The sequence below is a fragment of the Ruditapes philippinarum genome, unplaced genomic scaffold (assembly GCF_026571515.1).
Source record: "Ruditapes philippinarum isolate M1 unplaced genomic scaffold, ASM2657151v2 ctg2617_1_1_1_1, whole genome shotgun sequence".
NCBI lineage: Eukaryota > Metazoa > Mollusca > Bivalvia > Venerida > Veneridae > Ruditapes > Ruditapes philippinarum.
In genome coordinates this window covers 54561-77619 of record NW_026854026.1, presented here as the reverse complement: position 1 = coordinate 77619, position 23059 = coordinate 54561, and the positions used below count along the sequence as shown (strand labels likewise).

The 23059-nt window shown below is 32.6% G+C and overlaps 1 protein-coding gene across 6 annotated transcripts in view; it reads right to left on the bottom strand.

The window, feature by feature from the left end:
- The window catches only part of LOC132738697 (uncharacterized transmembrane protein DDB_G0289901-like), a 112010-nt gene that overhangs the window by 37610 nt on the left and 51341 nt on the right, over positions 1-23059 (bottom strand). For 4 of the 6 annotated variants that reach the window (XM_060726283.1, XM_060726285.1, XM_060726286.1 and 1 more), the window contains exon 1: positions 5139-5682. The exons of 1 other annotated variant lie outside the window; for it this stretch is intronic. In XM_060726283.1, the coding sequence (XP_060582266.1) occupies positions 5139-5613 (475 nt within the window). In that variant the 5' untranslated portion in view covers positions 5614-5682. Of the gene's footprint in view, positions 1-5138; positions 5685-23059 lie in introns of those variants that run through there. One more of the 6 variants, XM_060726288.1, reaches the window with a different exon arrangement.

The following is a 23059-nucleotide window of genomic DNA, read 5'->3' as shown; positions in this document are numbered from 1 at the left end:
ACTGTTTTCACCGGTGCTAGAAAACTCTGTCTTACACCTAATGTACAAGTCGCATGCTTTTAATGACGTCATTGCTGCGCGCCATTTATGATGAATTGTGTTCTAAGGATGACGTCATTTTACTGTTATGAATAAAGTTTGTAAGTTCATACGCTACTATAAGAAAAAATTCGTAATGAAAATAATGTGTTATTTCTGTTCCGAAAAAAAGACATTTAATATGCATGAAAAAGAATCAAACACTGGCTGTTGGTACAGACGGGAATATCTAGCTCTTGGGAAACTGCTTAGGGGAAACTCGGCAGAGCCTCGTTATTGCTGTAAACAGTTATCTTCGAGCTAGATATTCCGGCCTGTACCAGCAGCCAGTGTAAGATTCTTATAAAGCCTCTCTGGTGTGTGCGCAGGTGAGATAATAACATATATTTGACTTTATTTGGAAATTATTAAAACTATTTGACAGAAAATTATTAAGAACATAATGTCATGATAATTATTAAAAAGGGAGAGACACATCACATAACTGGGGCTATTCGAATCAGGGTCAGCTTGGCCCCAAAACTTACTCAGCACCAGAGTCATCTAGGCCCAAAACAAACTCGGCATGAGTCAACTTGGGTCATATTTTTATACTTGTAATAAAAAGATGCATTTTTTTTCTCTATTTTTATTAATAATTTAGAAAACATTAATAACAACACAGCAATACATTTGGATTGGATTTACATTTTTTCAGAACGCAATGTAATAAGTATATGAAAATTTTACGATTTGTATGTTCCCAAGTTTTGTTTGTCTCATGAATTACATTTTTGTACAAACCATTTTTAAACTTGCATTCAATTTGCATGTTTAACAGAACAGATAGTTCTATATAAATTAGCTGTCACAAAATGACAATTACGGAGGACAAGGCTGATACTGTTCCTTTTTTATAGTGGGTCAGGTTAACCTGTGCCAAGTTGGTTCAGGGGTGAGTAGAACCTTTACCAAGCAATTAATTAAGTTATAGTACTGATAAAACTAAGTTCATAACCCAATTGTGAAATTGACAATTTGTGTTGTGTAAAAAAATGGAATTTTATTTTTTATAATTTATATACCATATTTAAACCTAGGCTACATTTTAGTTTAGACATTTTAACCTTAACATTTTAAAGCATATTACATATGATAATGTTTCAGAGTGGGAATCGTCCTTATTCTGGGTGAATAATCACTAAACTGGCGATATAGCCCAATACGGATCGAGTCATATCCACCAAAAATGATGCGTTATATTTACTTTTTTTTATTTTCATTTTTTTCTTGCTATGATAATTTAAAGTTCACTCTGTCCCTTCTTGTGATTTTCATCCAATACTCATCAGGAGATTTTCAAATTTTTGCTTCACTAATCTGTATATTTTGACATTATGCACAATATCTATTAACAGTGATTTTTCTGCTTATATAAAAGACTTCGATATCGCTAAAAATAGCATTTTCATTGATTAAAATCATCTTCATCCGCGTATATTACAAACCCGAAATGCAATGGAAATTCTGCAAACTAGTCAAATCGGCCCCAAATTAGATCGGCCCCAAGTCAGATCGGCCCCAAAATTAGTCAATTCGACCTCAAAATTAGTCAAATCGGCCACACAATTTTAAAAAGTCAAATTGGCCCCAAAACTAGTCAATTCGGTCCCAAAACTAGTCATATCGTCCTCAGAACTAGTCAAAACGGCCCTAAAGTTATTTTTATGAAAAATCCTATTTTGGTTAAAATAATGTTATTCGACAAAAATTACAAGGTTATTAACTGAGAATTGCACTTTAACATAAATGTACCAATTAAAAATAATTCATTACAAAATTGAGACAATTGAGAGAAATTAAAGAATATGTTCTGTTCTGTTATGATAATTTTGTCCGAAAAATACTTATTTATAGAGATATCCATCCGATTAAAGAGTGAGACGTTTAATCAGGTAGCATGTTGTTCACACTTGATTGCTTTATACTGTATATATATATTATCAATCTAAATCTAATTTTTTTAAATTAAAAACTATAAAAGAACTGATTAAAAAAAATCTAAATTAAAAGAAATTATATCAACAGCAACTTAAGACGTCCGCGTTTTAGACTGTGCCGTCTTTAAAGCTGAATGAGTAATACTACTTACCTTGATTCAATCTCTGTGTATAAAATCATAATCAACAAAATTGAAAAAAGTCTTAGTATAATTATAAAAAACATATATATTAGACTCTTGATAAAAATGATTTCAAATGAATATTTATGCCATGCTTTTAATTTAATATTCTGCTTTTAATGCTGTTCGACTTTGTATCTATGCATAAACTTTTTTTATTGTGGAATTATGGAATGTTGTTTTTTCTTGTACAAGACTTAATAAATGACTTTAAAAATAAATGAACAAAATTTTAATTATAATTTAGGGGTTTGGTTTAATTTATTACATATTTTAGGCATATCACAGACGCAATACAGGGATGCCATACGTGGAAACACGGAGCTGTTTTATCACATGTTGTGGATGTCAGCAATAGCGCGAGCATGATACTTCTACCTAAGAAGAGTCCATGGAAACGGAGATGCCAGCTTCAGTTGAGTCCATGGAAACAACAGAAAACGACGATAGCATAGTGTCGGTTGAGTGTGAAAGGTCATACCAGGAACCAAACGTCGTGCATAACAGGTAAAACAAATGAAAAAATTGACCCTTACACTTTTTGTGTAGTTTATTAACGATTTACATATTTTTATTTATTTTGTATGATACTACAAACGTAGATAAAGAATAAGGGGACCTTAAATACATAATGATGATACTGAAGAACTGAAAATGTTCTATTAATGTATATTCTTTATGATGCTTCAAACCTTTTCTTTTATAAAAAAAAAATCGATGTCAAGTTGAATTTCATTAGTAATATATTTAAACAGAGGCTAGTATAATGATCACAGATTGATAATTGATCATGAAAAATGTGTGTGATACAATATAAATATAATTAATGTTAATTTCTAATTTGTATAAATCATTCAAATGAATATACATTTATATTATAATTGTTGACTCTTTAATACTTTTATTTAATTTTTCTGCTTGCAGCTATCATGCGAAACAACTGTCGGCAACGGCACTGCTGAAGAAGGTTTCAAGTCTTTACCAACCCAGGGTGCTTAGACAAGAAGCAGAGTAATGTGCGATAAGTGATAAGAAGTGACAATTACATGAGAAGTGACAATTACATGTTTACTGTTCCATATGTTTATAGACAATAAATTAGATTGATTATTATATGTTTAGTTCTTGTTTTCTAAGTAATCCATGGCGAGTATTGTTCAGTGATAAGAAGTGACAATTACATGTATACTGTTTCATATGTTTATAGTACATTGAAGATAAATGTTAAACGTTATACTCAGACAATAAATAAAATTGATTATTATATGTTTTGTTCTTCTTTTCTATGTAATCCATTGTTTATCATTTGGTATTCCCATCCACACAATTGATTTTTATCAACATTTAAAAAATAAGAAAATGAATAATGAATTAAGAAAATAAAGACATGGGGCCGATCTGACTTGAGGCCGATTTCACTTGGGGCCGATTTGCGCTTGTTTAATGTGTGAGAGGTCCGGGGTTCCAAGCCCAGTCGGGGCAACTATTTTTTTAAATTTATTTAGGTGTTTTTGTTAAGGAAAATGCAACGATGTGCAAAGATAAAGTGTGGCTGTCAGAAAAAAATTGAACATAAATGATTTGTTGATGCAACTCTAGTCATGCAAAATTCCGTATGTATCAAACTCTGGTGCCCTGCAAGATGAATTATAGTACATAAAAATAAACTTATACAGGAAAATACATACAGATACAGTACGATTTAGATTGCAAAGATCAGAAAATACAACAGAGCTTTCACACGGTGCATATCCATATCGGTACCCTCTTTGCGAAATCTGCTCAAACGGTACCCTCTCTGAACATGCACAGGTCATTCTCTGCTAAAAACAAACCAGCGATGGATAACACTACAGTAAAATTTCATTGAAATAAAGAAAAGGAGGTATGACACGTAGAAAAGATGTATACCACGGAACACTAGAATGTTTTATTTATGTGCTGATTTGTCATGTGCCCGATTTTCATGTACTGCAACTTCACAATAAGCTACAAAAAATCGACATGTCTTGCTTCGCCCATCAACTCGACATATTTTTCGGGCTGAAATGAACCTGTGGCTTGATTATATATGCATCATACATATTTAATATGTTCATGAACATTTCATCTTCGGACAAATGGCAGTATATTGTCAAAAATAAATGTAAAATTCATAAAAACACCCTACTTTCGGTTTTGCAGCGGGACGGGCTACCTCTCTTCATTTGAATTTTTATATCACAGGTACCCTCTCATTATTGAACACATAGGTACCCTCAAAGCACGACATATGCTTTTATTTGCGTTAATCGTTAAGTGTGTATGTAATACATTGTACTTTTTACTTTTATGTAAATATTACATACTTAACGATTAACGCAAAGAAAAGCATAAGTCGTGCTTTGAGGGTACCTAGCTATGTGTTAAAAATGAGAGGGTACCTGTGATATAAAAAATCAAATGAAGAGAGGTAGCCCGTTCCGCTGCAAAACCGAAAGTAGGGTGTTTTTATGAATTTTACATTTATTTTTGACAATATACTGCCATTTGTCCGAAGATGATATGTTCATGAACATATTAAATATGTATGATGCATATATAATCAAGCCACAGGTTCATTTCAGCCCGAAAAATATGTCGAGTTGATGGGCGAAGCAAGACATGTCGATTTTTTGTAGCTTATTGTGAAGTTGCAGTACATGAAAATCGGGCACATGACAAATCAGCACATAAATAAAACATCATAGTGTTCCGGGGTATACATCTTTTCTACGTGTCATACCTCCTTTCCTTATTTCAATGAAATTTTACTGTAGTGTTATCCATCGCTGGTTTGTTTTTAGCAGAGAATGACCTGTGCATGTTCAGAGAGGGTACCGTTTGAGCAGATTTCGCAAAGAGGGTACCGATATGGATATGCACCGTGTTTCAGCCCTTTGATTTTTTAATGTCATACCTTGTTCAAAGAAAGAACGTAACACTTTATCCATTGCAACATATAGGTCACATATGAAAAATGCTTCACCAGAGCATTCTTTAGAGCATTCATCTGATTTCCATGGTAAAGTTGTCATGTACTGACATAATTTTGTCACATAATCTTGTTTGTCTTTTCCGGAAAATAAGCTTTTGGTTATATTGGATGTTGGTAGTACAACTGGCCCTTGAGATGAAGCAGACTTCGGTGTCAGATAACACATTGATTCCTTTTCTAGTTCAAAGCACATTTGTTTCAAAACATCGTTACTCCAATCTGCAGAACAAGCCCGAAACTGTAAAGCGTACACTTCATCCTTCGCTAAAAACATAGGCGGGAAATTACAAGTGCTTTCAGCGATAAGGGTCTTAAGTTTTATATCGTTTTCATTGAAAGGTAAAGAATCAACACTTGTAACATAATAAAACAAGAACAACAAACTATATTTATCCATGTTTGACGTGTTCGATCAGCAACTGTTGACTAACTACCGGTGATAGTGGAAACCAGAGCGTGTAAGTTTCATTGGTATTGGGTATAAGAATACTAAATCAGGGATGTACTATTCTCCGGTCCGGTCGCTTCCGGTCTCCGGTCTCTACTGGAATTTTCGAGAGACCGGCGAATAGTATCATATTTACTGGCCCGGTCAGTGCCGGTCTTCTAAAAATTATCGATCTTTCTAGATGAAAAATGTGTTGATATAAGATTTTTTTCGTAAATAATGTATTTCGTTTCAAATTAACTGTTTTTTAATTATGTATTTTTGTTGTGTTAGTTATTGTATGATTTAATCAAAGATATAAATGTAAAAGTGTATTAATTACGGGGAATGACATAAATTATTTTATGTGAGCATAAAAAGTTATAAATGAAACTAAAATTGTGTAGAATTTGAAATGTGTATGATTTTGATGCTCTTGTTTGTTTTTTGTTGTTGTTGATGTATTACATAAAGATTTCCTTAAATGAATAATACATTATCATTATCACGTCACATTGCGACTTGTATACATTTTGAAAATGATAAAGTAATGTATTATGTTATATTATATGTTTATATTTTATGTATGTCATTATTTATAATTGCTTTTTGTGCATAATTTTGATGTATATAAATTCTGTGTTGTTGTGTATTTGTCAATGAAATTGTAGTGAATTTTTAAATGATTGACGATATATTTCATGCCGATTTTGCCAAAAAAATATGCAAGAGTCATATTTTTTTTTATTATAACATTTAATTTATAATCATAATTGTTACTTTTTCATGTTCATCAATGAAATATCGTGATTATCAATGGCAACAGGCATATACAATCATTTATAATCTACTTGTGTAACGTATGATCAACACCACACTTGTTTATTGTCCCTTATTATGCTCTGATATTTTGCATGCGTGAAAAATGGTAGCAAATTTTGAAAAACTCTTGGTAAAATTGAGAAAAAAATGGATTAAATCTATAAACCAGGCGGATTATTGATAAAATAGTGTATACATGGAAGTATTGTAAGTGTATTTAAATTTTCAAATGCCCAGAAAAAGTAAAAAGACGAAAGAATCACCGGGTAACGTGCAATCTGTGGCAAAACGTTCAAACACAATGGAACAAATTGGCGGAGGAATTCAAATGGGTACACCAAATATGACCGGTAGTCAATACCAGGCAAGTCATAACTTTTGTTTACCACCCCAACTACCATATCAGAGCTGTAATAATCAATATATGGTAATGAATTCAGTGTCACCATTATTCTCACCAGAAACTTCACCTCGAAACGTGAATACACAAAGTGATATGATGTCAATTATTATACAAAGATTAGATTCGATGGACAAGAAACTCAGCCATTTAGAAACTATTCAGTCTAGTGTGAACACGTTAACGGTAAAGTCAGACACTATGAGCAAGCAGATAAATGAAATAGAATCCAAAATCCAGGACATTGAATATTACCGAGCCTTTGACAGCAGTTTATTAGACAGTATAAACAAAAGGCAGGATGAGCTCGAAAAAATGATACAGTCTATGTAAAAGAGTGAACAAAAAATCTCAGAAGATGACTTGAAAGCTAAAATTATAGACTTAAAATGTAGAAATTTGAGAAATAATTTGATATTCTATAACCTTTGTGAAGTGAAAGATGAAAACAGTGAGGACAAGATATTATCCTTCCTAGAAGATAAGCTGAAAATCAATGATGCAAAATCTAACATTCAACCTCATAGAGCTCATAGAATAGGGAATTAAAGCCACCAGAAAATAATACCAATAGTCGCAAAGTTTGCGTATTTTCCAGACAGGGAGAAGGTCAGAAAATCATCAAAACAATTAAACGGCACACCGCTCGGGATCAGCGAACAATTTCCTTGTGAAATCATAGAGACTAGAAAACAGTTGATCCCAATCATGAAAAAAGCACGGGAAAACGGAGAGGAGGCATTTTTGAAGGTTGGCAAGCCGTACATCAATAAGAAATTATGCAACGGTAACAGTACGAAAAAGGTTACACGTGAGAGTGTTCTGATCTGATCTAGTGGGGGACTAATAGTTTATATAAAGGATAATTGCCGTAAGGGGGTTAAAGTTGTTCAAAATGACATTGATTGCTTAATTTGGCTAAAACTGGATAAAACATTTTTTCAAATAGAAAAAGACATATATCTTGCAGTAACCTCTATAGCGCTAGAAAATTCTCCTATTCACAATACGTATGACGTTAATATTTTTAGAAAAATTTAAAATGATATAAATAGATATAACACATTAGGAAAAGTATTTGTTTCGGGCGATCTTAACTCTGGGGTTTGTAAAAAACATGATTATATTGATAACGATCGAATAATAGGAAACGACGATACATTTGATATTGACTCAGCACTCCCTCGCGCAACGTGTGACGTAACAGCGAATAGATTTGGAGAATTGTTAATTGATTTATGTAAATCAACCAACATACGTATTGTTAACGGAAGACTACATAGTCTTAACGGTATCGGTAACAGGACATGTATGACACACAACGGTGAAAGTCTAGTCGACTATGTATTGACGGAGGAGGGTAATTTTAAGGACATTGTCAGTTTTAATGTTACAGATTTCAATACCTTTTCAAATCATACGCCAATTTCGTTCTCTTTCGGTATAAATACTGAGCTATCATGTACATCTTCCAAAAAACATATGTATTACAAGTGGAATAATGAATATAGAGATGCTTTTGTAAATGACGTTAGACACGGCATTAGTGATTTAGAAAACAGTTTATTTAATGATGTTTCTAATGGAGAAGTACCCGATATACTACTAAATAAATTCACAGATTTTCTACATTTAAATGGGAAAAAATACTTTGAACGCTGCACAAAAAGTAAAGCTGTTTATTTTACCAGTATAGACGAAAACAGACAAAAGTAGTATAACGAAGTGTGCAAAGAAAAACATGAATTGTTTAAAAAGGCAATGTATGAATATAATATCAACCCAAATGATGAGAAAAGAATGAACGTTTATATCAAGAAAAAGGACTAAAAGTATTATTGTCGTAAATGAAAAATAAGTATAATAAAACATTTGCCTAATCTCTAAATACAATAAAATATAAACCACCACGTGAATTCTGGAAGACTTTTAAACAGAAATTGCCAGGTAATCGGGGTGAAAAAAAAACAGTTGACTCTTTTTATGAACATTTTAAAAATCTTTCTACAAATCATGATAAACGTGAAACTAATAATGATTGCGATGACTTTGTAAAAACTTTCTTAGAATCAGAATGCAACAATGCTACATTTGAAGAACTTGATAAACCGATATCTGTGGAAGAGATTGTTCTAGCATCAAAAAGCTTAGGTAGTAATAAAGCTTGTTCTGCTGATAACATCTTATACGAGCACTTTACATCATGTATAAAATGATATTGTGAATCCTTTACAATTGCTTTTTGATTATATTCTTGATAGTAGATCTTTCCCAAAGTGTTGGTCATCCGGTATAATTATTCCTTTACATAAAAAGGGTGATTCAACAGACCCGAGTAATAATAGGGAATAACGATAACAATTTTTTTGCTATGATTTTTTTTTGGTTTTTTACGGCACTTCAAACATAAAGGGCCAAAATCGGACTCATTTTTTAAATGTAAAAAAAGAAAAAGAAATTTTCCCTTTATTTTAATTTTTCAACCTTTTTGAGGGAAGGGCAAATTATTTTAAGGGTTTTTGAGGTATGGGTAGCCATACCGTCGGAAAATTGGGAAATTTGTACATGGGAAGTTATGTAAATGGTTGCTTAATGTTTGAAAATGTCAACAAATACTTCTTTTCATTGCCTTGAGAAATAGGGCCCGATTTCCATTATGATATTTCACGTCATGTAAAATTCGTTAAATAATTTTATAAAAAATATATTCAAAATAAAACAAGCTATTGTATATTAAAATTATATGTTAATTGTCCAGAAGATTTAGAGATAGAGTGAAAGTCAAATACTGTAAATTGGTTGTCTAAAGTCAAAACACTTTTGCAAAGTTGTTGGGATTTTTAATGATGTTGTGGATGTATCCAGAATCAGTTAAGCTAAATATTTTACACCAGTCCTTACATGGCGTTAAAAGATTATTTATATTCACAAATTTGGAGGCAATTCTAGTGTACACATTTTTCTTATTTGTATTTGTATAAAACATATCAAAAAACCGATTTTAGCAAGGTCTAAATACCTGGATATTGTTGACTCTATGAAATTAAGAAATATATTAGCTAAACTTAGATTATCATCTCACAATTTATTCATAGAAACCGCTAGACATAATAATATTGATAGAAATGACCGGAAATGTACTAATTGAAACAATAATGACATCGAAGATGAATATCACTTTGTATTGATTTGTACTTTGTATGATTCTCTTAGGAAACAGTATATATCCAACTATTTTACAAGAAACCCTAGCATATTTAAATATTTAGAAATGCTGAATTCAGAAAGGAAGTCAGTGTTAACAAAATAAGCTATATATTGTAACAAAGCTTTTAAATTAAGATTTGATTCATTGAATGCCGGATAATGCTATATAAGACCACCTTGTTGTATTGTTTAAAGTTATATAAGGATTGTATATATTACATGTGTTGTATTACACTCTCACTTGTTTATTTCATTTATTGATATGCGTTTACCATTTTTCATATTCATGCATGTATATATTTGTTGTATATGAAGATGAGCTGTATATGATTGATTCATAATAAAATATATGTTCTGTTCTGTTCTGTAATCGCTATTAGAGAAGTCCCCATCATTAAATATCTTAAGATATCTGTTCACACTTAGTAAAATTATGACACTGATAAAATTATCATGTTAATCATGTTGAGCATAATTGTTTTATCATACAGTAATTGTAATATCTGTTTTAATTTGTCTTTTTCTTCATCTTTTATGAAAAATGTTTCTTTTTTTTTCGTGTTTTATATATATGTGCTATTTTAATACTGAGTTATTACGTTTATTTATTATTTTTTTATTACATAAATTTTAAAAATACAATTGTTATATTGACCAACGATTATGATCCTAAAAGTAACTGGAAAAAGTCAGTAAATTATGATCAATCTTTCAATATATTATATTCAATATTCTTAGACCATTTATTTTACTTTAAAAAAATCACTTAAATAATTCATAAAATCCAATTTGTAACATAATCTCTTTAATAAACGCTATAATAACAAATTAAATAAAAATATGATTGTGTCATATTAATACCATAAAAATGTACCTTTTTATTCAATTATTGTATGTTTTTTATGGTCTATCAGATACATTGTATAAATAAAATGAAAAGTGCTTTTGTTATTTTTGGAATTGAAAGTTTTTGTATAATAATAATTAGATCTATAATATATAAATAAATTTGAGAGATGATCTCTGTTAATTCATTATTGTAACCAAATAAAGTGAAAACATTCATTTTTGGATAAAAAACCTTATTTTTTTTTGTTACGATTTCAAATAAAATATGTACTTCAAAACCGGAGGAGACCGGACAATAAACGTGTAATATTATTCGCCGGTCTATAGTAAATCCCGGTCAAAATATGAGAAAATGGCGACCGCCCGATGTCCCTGCTGAAGAGGAGTGGACTGTTAATCACCAAGTTGTGGTCCCTAAATCATATCGCCAGGAAATATTAAGCTTGGCTCATGAAACACCCATGGCAGGTCATTTAGGTGTTAATAAAACCTACCATAAAATTCTCAGTCATTTTTATTGGCCTGGCCTTAAAGCAGATGTATCTAGGTACTGTAAATCTTGTCATACTTGTCAGATGGTTGGAAAACCTAACCAGACAATACCTAAAGCTCATTTACAGCCTATTCCTGCATTTGATGAACCTTTTATTAGAGTTATTATTGACTGCGTGGGTCCATTACCAAAAACTAAATCAGGTTCTTCTCAGTACTTATTAACTATTATGTGTGCTTCTACGCGCTTCCCTGAAGCTCTTCCTTTAAGAAATATTTAAGCCAAAACTATTGTCAAGGCTCTTGTGAAATTTTTCAAATTTGTTGGTTTACCTAAATCAGTACAGTCTGATCAAGGGTCAAATTTTATGTATGGTATTTTCCAGCAGGTCATGCACGAGTTAGGAATTACTCAATATAGGTCTTCAGCCAATCACCCTGAAAGTCAAGGTGCATTAGAAAGATTTCACCAGACTCTGAAAAATATGATAAGGTCATATTGTTTTGACACTGAAAAAGACTGGGATGAAGGTATCCATTTATTGTTATTTGCTGTAAGAGAATCTGTTCAGGAATCTCTTGGTTTCAGCCCTTTTGAATTAGTATTTGGTCACACTGTACGAGGACCCTTAAAACTATTTCACGTTTAAATGTTGAATTCTGCTTAAGCCGGTGCTAGGGGGCGTGGACGGTAACTTGCACTTTCCAGTACCGTCCATGAACAAGCTCAATCAAACCGAGCCTGCAACATTTTCAATTTTGCCGTGTTGGGCTTTCTTTAGGGATTCTGTATTTATCTTTTTTCTTAAAGAGAAATTCCTGTCTGAAGATGACATATCTTTAAATTTGCTTCAGTATGTATCAGATTTTCGAAATAGGTTGACTAATGCATGTGAGTTAGCTAGGCTTAATTTAAAATCAACACAAAATAAAATGAAATCAAGGTATGATGGGAATACTCAGGAAAGAAGTTTTGACCCTGGTGATAGAGTACTTGCTCCTTTACCTATACCTGGAAAACCATTACAGGCAAGATACTTTGGCCCTTATACTATTGAAAAGAAAATCAGTGACCTTAATTTTATTATTAATACTCCTGGGAGGCGAAAGCAAAAACAAATGTGTCACATAAATATGTTAAAAGAATATTTTGACAGAGATAGCAAAATTAGTAAACCTATATCTTTTGTAAACTCTGTTCCACAAAATCAATGTTCAGTTGAATCTAATAGTTATGAAAGTTTTGAAAAGTCTGATCCTGGTTCAGCAAAGCTTGAAAACTCTGATATTCTGAAAAATCTGGATGAAAAACTTGCACACTTAGAACCGTCGAAACGAGATGACCTGAAACAGCTTATTTATGAATATGAACACTTATTTCCTGATATTCCCACACGGACTGATAAAATACATCATGACGTCATTCTTGAAAACTCTGAACCAATTAAACAACATCCATATAGAACAAATCCTGTAAAACAAAAGTACCTAAGACAAGAAGTTCAGTATTTATTGGATAATGACTTTATTGAACCAAGTCAAAGCAGTTACAGCTCTCCATGTATTCTTGTACCGAAATCAAATGGAACATATAGAATGTGTACAGATTATCGTAAAGTGAACTCTGTAACAAAAACTGATTCATTTCCTATAATAGATTAATACAGAATCCCTAAAGAAAGACCAACACGGCAACATTGAAAATGTTGCAGGCTCGGTTTGATTGAGCCTATTCATTGACGGTACTGGAAAGTGCAAGTTACCTTCCACGCCCCCTAGCACCGGCTTAAACAGAATTCAACATTTAAACATGAAGTAGTAATAAAGAATTGATGACTGTATTGACAAAATTGGAAAAGCAAAGTATGTAACAAAGTTTGATCTTCTAAAAGGATTCTGGCAAGTTTCACTTACTGATAGAGCTAAAGAAATATCAGCCTTTGTAACACCAGACGGCTTATATCAATATAAAGTCATGCCATTTGGTATGAAAAACTCACCAGCAACTTTTCAGAGGCTTATAAACATGGTAATATCTGGTCTACACGGATGTGACGCATACATTGATGACGCAATCATCTACTCTGATGAATGGGAGGAACATCTTAAAACAATAAGAGCATTCTTCGACCGACTTAGTGATGCTAAATTGACAGTTAATCTTGAAAAAAGTGAATTTTGTCATGCAATTTTAACTTTTTTAGGACATGTAGTGGGACAGGGTAAAGTAAAACCAATAAAAGCTAGGGTCAAAGCTATCTCTGAATTTCCTGTGCCTACTTGTAAAAGACAACTGATGCGATTTCTTGGTATGGCAGGGTATGATCGTAAATTTTGTAATAATTTTCGGTTATTGCAGAACCATTGACAAATTTGCTGAAGAAAAGAAACAAATTCATTTGGAATGACAAGTGTCAAATAGCATTTGACAGTCTCAAAGCCATACTTAAGAGTGCACCAGTTCTCTTGGCACCAGATTTTAATAAAAACTTTAAGTTAGCTGTAGATGCTAGTGACATAGGTGCTGGAAGTGTATTGATCCAAGAAGACAACAATGGTGTTGACCATCCTGTTTGTTACTTTTCTAAAAAGTTTAATGAACATCAGAAAAATTACTCTACTATAGAGAAAGAGTGCCTTGCTCTTATTTTTGCTATTCAGCATTTTGAAGTTTATCTAACTTCTTCAAAGTTGCCTGTTGTTGTCTTTAGTGATCACAATCCCCTCACTTTCTTGCATAAACTTAAAAACAAAAATCAAAGGTTGTTGAGGTGGAGTTTGTTTTTGCAAGAATATAGATCTTGACATTAGACACATTAAAGGGAAAGATAATTTGATCCCTGATGCACTTTCTCGTGTCCAATACTGATATTTTCAATATATGTTTAATATAAACAATAGCAAACAACAAGGTAAAATTAAATATCAACAATAGCAAACAACAAAGAAAATATTCGACTCAGTGATGCTAAATTGACACTAAAATAGATAAAAACAGAATCCCTAAAGAAAGCCCAACACGGCAAAACTGAAAATGTTGCAGGCTCGGTTTGATTGAGCCTGTTCATGGACGGTACTGGAAAGTGCAAGTTACCGTCCACGCCCCCTAGCACCGGCTTAAGCAGAATTCAACATTTAAACATGAAATAGTAAAATTTTGAATTTAGAGACATCCGCAGATGTGTTCATACGGCGGTTATCATGGAACCTTCAATGTGACACTTGGAACCGTGCCATTCCATGAAAAGCGCCGTATGGTCCCCAAGTAGTAAAAAGCGTGTGTCCTAAACGAGAAAACAATGGGCAGAACTAAATAAAATGGAATTTAGAAAGGGGGTCAGAGGTTATGAAGCCTGCATATCACAGATAAGACGTCAAAAGACAAATTTAAAAAGCAGGCAACATATCCTAAGGGTGATTCAACATTATTCAAGTAGGAATATTGGAACCAACTAAATAGATAAAAGCCGAATAGAAGTAACTAAAAGTACCACATAACATGTATATACAACAATAATGTCGTGCTGAACGATCTTCAAGGATCGAAAATATAACATCATTGATTAAATGTACGAGGAGACTTTTTTACAGCCACCACACGGCACAAATAACACGTAAGCCTCCGAAATTCAGCGTAATCAGTTTCTGTTCTTAGCTCATTCGGGAGGCTATTCCAGACCTGGGTGGCCTCGTAACGAAAGCTTTTCTTATCATAAGTCACTGTATTTACTCTAGGAACTTCTAGTGTGTTGGATTTCTAAAAGAGTAATAAGATGAATTTACTGTGATAAGTTCCTCAACATATTTTGGTGATATATTTTGTACACATTTAAAAACTTCAATAGATAATTGTCTTAATCTACTGACATGCATTGTTGGCATATTAGCTTTACTTAAAAGAAATTCATAAAATGAGCTGTACTCCTTAAATACTATCTTCAATGATCTATGTTGCAATTTTTCAAGTGTTACAGTATTCTGTTCACTAAAAAAATGCCAAACTTAAGGACAATAGCTAAAATTTGAACGAACAAAGGAATTGTAAATAAACAATCTAGTATCTTGATTTAAGATTTTTTTTCAGTCTAGCAAGAATGTTGATTTGTTTTGCAGCCTTTTTGCAAATGTCAGATACATGTCAGTCAAAGTTTAGTAAAGAGTCTATTTCAACACCAAGAAGTTTTAATTTTATGGATCCAACTATACCAAAAGTAAGTGATATAGAACGGACATCTCTAGATAGCGAACTTACTGAACTCGAATTTACAACAGCTCTAAAAAAATATGAATAATAATAAAAGTCCTGGATCAGATGGATTAACAACAGAATTTTATAAAATCTTTTGGAATGATATAAAATATTACTACATTAACTCTATTAAACATTCATTTGAATTTAAAAATTTGACTGAACTTCAGAAACAAAGTATCATCACTCTGTTACCAAAAACAAACAAAGATACTCTTTTCTTAGAAAACTGGCGTCCAATAAGTCTTTTAAATATTGATTATAATATAATAGCAAAAGTTTTAGCAAATAGAATGAAAAAAGTTTTACCTTTAATCATAAGTCAAAATCAATCCGGGTTCATTAAAGATAGATACATTGGAGAAAATATACGGACGATATTTGAAGTATTAGAACAAATGGAAAAAAAGGACCAAGATGCACTTTTATTTTTTACAGACTTTGAAAAAGCCTTTGATAGTATCAACCATAACTTTATTTTTCAAGTTTTGGAATTTTTTAATTTTGGCAATACAATAATCCAATGGATAAAACTTTTATACAATGACCCACAAAGCTGTGTTATCAATAACGGACACATGTCAGATTTCTTTAAAATACATAGAGGTGTACGTCAAGGATGTCCACTTTCTCCGTATATATTTATTGTATGCATCGAACTCCTTTCAAACTGTATATGTAAACATGAAAAAATAAAAGGCATAAACATAAATGGAATCGAGATTAAAAATGTGTTATTTGCGGATGATGCAACTTTTGTAACTGATGGGTCAAAAGAATCTTTCGAAACATTAATTGAAATACTTGATGATTTCAATAAAATATCAGGCCTAAAATTAAATGAAAAGAAATGTAACGTATTAAAAGTAGGCTCATTAAGAAACTCCGAAACTAAATATTGCCGAAATCGAAATTTCCAATGGACTTCTGACAATGCAAAATCTTTAGGTATGACATTTTGTACAAACTCTACTTTAACTCTCCAAAAGAATTTAGAACCTAAAATTGATGCTTTAAAAAATTGTTTAAAACAATGGCAACACCGAAAACTTACACTTCTTGGAAAAGTTACTGTCATCAAATCTTTTGCTTTACCAAAACTGATCTATGCTTTATCTGTATTACCTTTACCTAGCTTGAAAATTATAAAAACTTTAGAAAAATGTATGTTTGATTTCATTTGGGATAATAAACCAGAAAAGATAAAAAGGGATACATTGAAGAAAAAATATGAAAATGGGGGGATAAAAATGATTGATTTGAGAAAATATATATTATCAATAAAGGCGAGCTGGGTGAAAAAAATTATAAATGATGATTCGACATCTTTAATAAAATCTATATACATATCTCAATTAGACAGATACGGAGGTGTTATGTTGTATGGATGATAACAAGATTCAAACTATTCTACAATTTATTATAACCATTTAATACATGTTGTTAAGACCAGAGCTCAAGTGAGAATGACTCAGGTATCTGTGGCCCGACCCTTTTGCTTTTTTATAATAACTATAACATCCATGTATTAACTGTAAATGTATTCGTTACTGTTTTGTAGTATGTTTACATGTGACAATGTATCTGTTTTTGTATAAAATGTAAAAGCAATAAAATATGATTAAACTAAACTCAGGTATCAGAGAGGCATGATCATATATATAACGTAGCATTAATGAATATCAAGTAAAGGGAAGTAATCCTATTAACACTTTACAACTAAACATGTAAAGAGTTATCTAATCTTGATATCATAACATCTCCCTTTGTTTGAAATCTGAGAAGCTCATAAACATTTGTCCGCTATAAATGTCAATTCATTCTGAGAAAGCACTAAGCAATAAAATAATGTCCGTGTCAAGACTGACATCAATTAATAAATTTCAGATTAACACGTTTAATTATTATGATAAATTTGTCCAAGATAATGCTTTCATATTGTCAATATAATCTTTGTAAATTTTCTGTTTATAGCACAATAAACACTACTGCAATTTATGCTTATTTGTTAAATGTTTATACATTGTATACACATTTACTTTACACAGACTGAATTATCTTTGGTTTAACCTGCCTCCCAGAACGAGTTACATAACCTTTTGGATAAATGTTTGGCAGTTTGAGAGTATTTGTTGATACAGGCGACTTTGAGTGATCAAAGGTCAGATTATCACTCTTGACACTGGCATGCTGTGAGGTTAACTGGTGTGAAAGTTTATCATGGGAATCTGCTGTGTCTTGATTAATACAAATGGCCTGTGTAATTTGATTGTTATCAGTGTTTAATGGAGGGTCATTATCTTGGCAGGTATAATCCTTCATTAGATGTTGCCTGTTTCTGATATATTGACCACCATCAGGTGTTTCTACAGAATAGGAGCGATTGTCTAATTTCTCTTGAATGACAGCGGGATTCCAAGATTTTCCCTGCTGAATTCTGATTCAGTGACATTTTCTCCTATGTTAAATGGTTTAAGGGGCCTTGAATGTTTATCATAATTTTTCTTTTGAATGCATTTTTGTTTTTCAAGAAGTGACCTTATTCTCTTAAAATCTGTTGTTTTGGGTGTTAAGTTCTTTTCAGACATGGGTATAAATGTCCTTATTTTTCTTCCCATTAGGATTTCAGTGGGAGAATAACCTATGCTTAGCGGGGTAGCACGTAATTCTAAAATTGCTATCAAAGGGTCTGTTCCATCTTGCTTGCATTTTTTAAGCAATGTTTTTACTTTCTTCACGCATGATTCACTAAGGCCATTACTTTGGGGATATTGAGGTGATGACCTTACATGCTTTATGTCCCATTTAGTTGTGAATTCTTTAAATTCTTGTGATGTGCAATAACTAGCACCATCTGAAACTATTTTCTGGGGAATACCATGTCTTGAAAACCAAGTTCTCATTAACTTAATAATAGTGCTACTGTTTGTATTTTTAACCATGTCAACTTCAAAATAGTTGCTCATGTAGTCGCATACTAACAAGTAGTCTTGGTTATCTAATGTAAATACATCAGTACCTATTACCTGCCATGGGTATTTAGGGATTTCATGTGAAACCAAGGGTTCCTTTGAATTTGACCTTTGATGCTCTGCACATACAGAACACTGTTGCACTTTCTGCACTATGTCTTTGCTAATGTTAGGCCAAAACATAGAAATTTGTGCCCTGCGGAAGCAACGTTCCTGACCTTGGTGACCTTTATGTAGCAAATTTAACATTTCAGATCTTAGACACTTAGGAATAATCAATCTTTGACCTTTGTAGATGATATTATCTACAACAGTGAGTTCATCTCTATAATTCCAGTATTCTAGAACTTGAGAATTGCAATCTTTGCGTTTTTCAGGCCAGCCTTGAAGAATGATTTGTTTCAAGGTAATGAGTGTTGGATCTGACTCAGTTTTTGACCTTACTTCACTAAGTTTTTGATCTGTGTATGGCAAGTTTTTTGTTATGAAGTGAACATGCATATTGGTATTTTCGGAAATTTCTGGATAAGTATCTGGCAAATATTTCCGAGACAATGTGTCAGCAACGGGTATTTGAGTGCCTGCTTTGTGCTGCAACTCAAAATCATAACCATGTAACGCTAATAAGAACCTTTGTAATCTTGCCGGGGCACTGTATAGGGATTTCTTAACAACACTGATCAAGGGTAAGTGATCTGTTTCTACAGTTATGTGCCTACCGTAGATATATTGTCTGAACTTTGTCATGCCAAATACTATTGCAAGAAGTTCTTTCTCAATCATGGCCCATGACCTTTCTGAGTTGGTCAAGGATTTGCTTGCAAAGGCTATAGGTTTTCCATCTTGCATTAAAGTAGAAGCACAGCCATGCTGAGAACTGTCAGACTGAAGTACTAGTGCCTTATTTGGATCAAAATAAGATAACACTGGGCCTGGACACTCAGTAAGTATGTCTTTGACTTTCTGAAATGCTCGAACTTGAGGAGCATCCCAGTGAAAAATGACATCTTTCTTTAATATTTCTGAGAGTGGATGAATGATCTCGGACAAGTTTGGGGCATATCTAGATAGATAAGTTATCATGCCAAGTATTGTCTTAAGCTCAGACTTGTCTTTAGGCGCTTCCATCTCTTGGATAGCCCTACATTTTTCGGGGTCTGGTTTCAATCCATCAGCTGAGAGGATGTGACCAAAATACTTAACCTCCGAGACGCAAACAACAAGTTTGTCTTTGTTTAACCTAATGCCCTTTTGGCGGCACCTATCAAGTAAGTTTCTTAGATTTATGTCATGCTCTTCTCGAGTTGAACCATAAACAAGAATGTCATCTACAATGACACTACAACCAAGTAAGCCTTCTAAGCACTCATCCATCTTTTGCTGGAAAAGATCTTGGCTGCATTTCAGTCCCATGGGACATCTTAGATACCTATAACGACCTTGAGGGGTGTTGAATGTAGTTAGATATGATGATTTATCATCTAAAACAACGGACCAGTAACCTGATTTGCAGTCAAGTTTTGTGAAATATTTTGCAGAATTTAACTGCGGCAAAATATCATCTAAGGTTTTTGTAGGATAATGTGGCCTATGGATTGCCTTATTAAGGTCTTTAGGGTCAATTACAATTCTAACTTTATCAGAATGTGGCTTGTTGACTACGACCATACTATTCACCCAATTTGTTGGTGTGGTGACCTTGGCTATGATTCCAGCCTCCTCCATAGCATCAAGTTCCTTTTTAACCTTGCTCTGAAGAGCTACAGGAACGCGTCGGGGAGGATGAATTACTAGAGAATACTTGGGATCTACTTTGATCGAACAAGCACCAGGTAATTTTCCAAAGCCATGAAAAACTTCAGGAAAGTCACGCAAGACAGAATTTTTATTCATTTGCTCATTCTGGTCTACGGACATTACAATCTGAATTAAATTGAAGTGAAGGCATGATTGTAAACCTAGGATTGAGGGTTTGTTTGTTCTCACAACATAAAATTCTACAAGTTTTGTGCATTTCTTCTTGTAGCTGCATGGGAGATCTACTACTCCTAGAACCTTAATTTCAGTGCCTGAGTAAGCAGTGAGTTTGACAGTTGGCTTCTTTAAGGGGGTATTGACCTTGAGGGATTTGAAATCTGCCTCAGAAAGGATGTTACAGCATGCCCCTGTGTCAAGTTTAAACTGTTTAAAATGACCTTTAGAGCCCACCTGTAAATCAACAAATACCTGTCCCTTTGAATGTGAATCAACTGCACCATTACAAAATTCACTGTCACTGTTACTGTCACTGTTATTGTTTCCGGTTTCAATTTCATGCACTTTTTTGTTTGACCTACACACAACTGCATAGTGATTCCATTTATGGCAGTTCTTGCATAGTTTTCCTCTTGCCGGACATCGATCTTTGCTGTGATGTGACTGTCCACAATTTCCACATTTTGTTATATGTTGGTTTTGTCTAACTCTTGAATGGTGATTGTGTTTCTTTCCAGTCTCGTTTTGGTGTTTTGACGTGGAATGTCGTTTATGATGAATGTCATCAATGCTATTGGAATTAGTCATATCACGTAATTGTGCCTGTGCATATTCATGTGACTGTGATATCCTGACTGCTTTTTCGAGAGTCAATGCTTCACCTTCTGTGATAAGTTTTTCACGAACTTTTTCCGACGTAATTCCAATTACTATTTGATCTCGTATTACATCATCTCTGTACCCTGCATCAAAAGCGCAATCATTTGCTAATGTTTTTAGACGTGTGATGAATTGTTCTATCGTACTGTTTCCCTGTTTTTCATTGTGGAATTTGTATCTGCTAAATACAGGATTTGATTTTGGTTGTAGATGTTTTTGAATTGCATCCGAAATTGCCTTTATTGATTTCCTTTGGAGCTCAGTTAATTTAAGAGTATTATATATCTGGCGGCCTCTGTCACCAATCCAAAGTAATAAGTAAGTAACTTGCACTTCTTCATCTTTTTCTCTTAATGCGCCACTAAATATAAGTTCTGCATGCTGCCTGAACTTTTTGAACTCCTCCATAGGGTTCTGACTGTCCCAGTTCATTGTTGGTATGGGTACACCATTTAAATCCATTGTAGAGCTGTAGAATTAATTGATTTCTCTGAAGAAAGTTAAATGTTTGTGATGCGCACAATTTAATTTCTTTCCAGAATGCTTGTTAAATCCGATTCCAAATATTTTTTTTATTAAATTCCTTTTATTGCAATATTATTCCTTTAGTTTACTTCTGACACCATGTTATGTTATATGGATGATAACAAGATTCAAACTATTCTACAATTTATTATAACCATTTAATACATGTTGTTAAGACCAGAGCTCAAGTGAGAATTACTCAGGTATCAGAGAGGCATGATCATATATATAACGTAGCATTAATGAATATCAAGTAAAGGGAAGTAATCCTATTAACACTGTACAACTAAACATGTAAAGAGTTATCTAATCTTGATATCATAACAGGAGGCAAGTTACTTTTTGAATGTGAAATAAATGACAAATTTATACAAAGCAAATTTAAAAGTTATCCATTTTAAAGAGATATAATTTCATCCTGGAACCAAATAAAAGTCATACCAAAATGTAATAACCCAAATAAACAAATAATTTGGAATAATATGAAAATAACATCAAATGAAAAATCATTCTTCTATAAGTCTTGGTATAAAAAAGGGTATTGTGTATTTGGAACATCTGTTTGACTTTAGAATTGATCAATTTTACACTTTTGAAAATTTTAAAACAATTTATCAAATCCCTGATGCAGATTACCTCAAATATCAGACTTTAATAAGAAGTATACATCCTGACGTCATTACAGGTATCAATCTAGACAACGTCAATATCAATACCCCAAACAGATATATTATAGCGTCATTTATTAAAACAAATGAAACCAATAAATTTCTATATGAACATCAGTTAAAACGAGATAACATTATCAAAAATACTGCAGAAAATAAGTGGGAAAATATATTTGAAAACGAAAATATATGTTGGGAAAAAACATACAAAAACATTCTATCAACAACGATTGACACTAAGTTCAGAAATTTTCAATATAAATATCTTCACAGAATAATTGCTACAAACAAAAGTCTTCTACAACAAAACATTTCTTCCTCGAGTCTTTGTGATTTTTGTGCAATGGATATTGAATCTATTGAACACCTCTTTTGGCAATGTTCTTACACGCAACTTTTTTGGAGAGATTTAATAGAATATTTCAAAAAAAGGAATATTATTATAGAAATTAATTTGAAAACAATATCTCACTTAATTACAAGCACAGATACACAAAAAGATGCAAAAAACTTTATTCTTTTGGTGGCAAAATATTACATATATAGTTGCAAAATTGGAAAACGCACACCACAATTTAACTTATTTTTACATTATTTT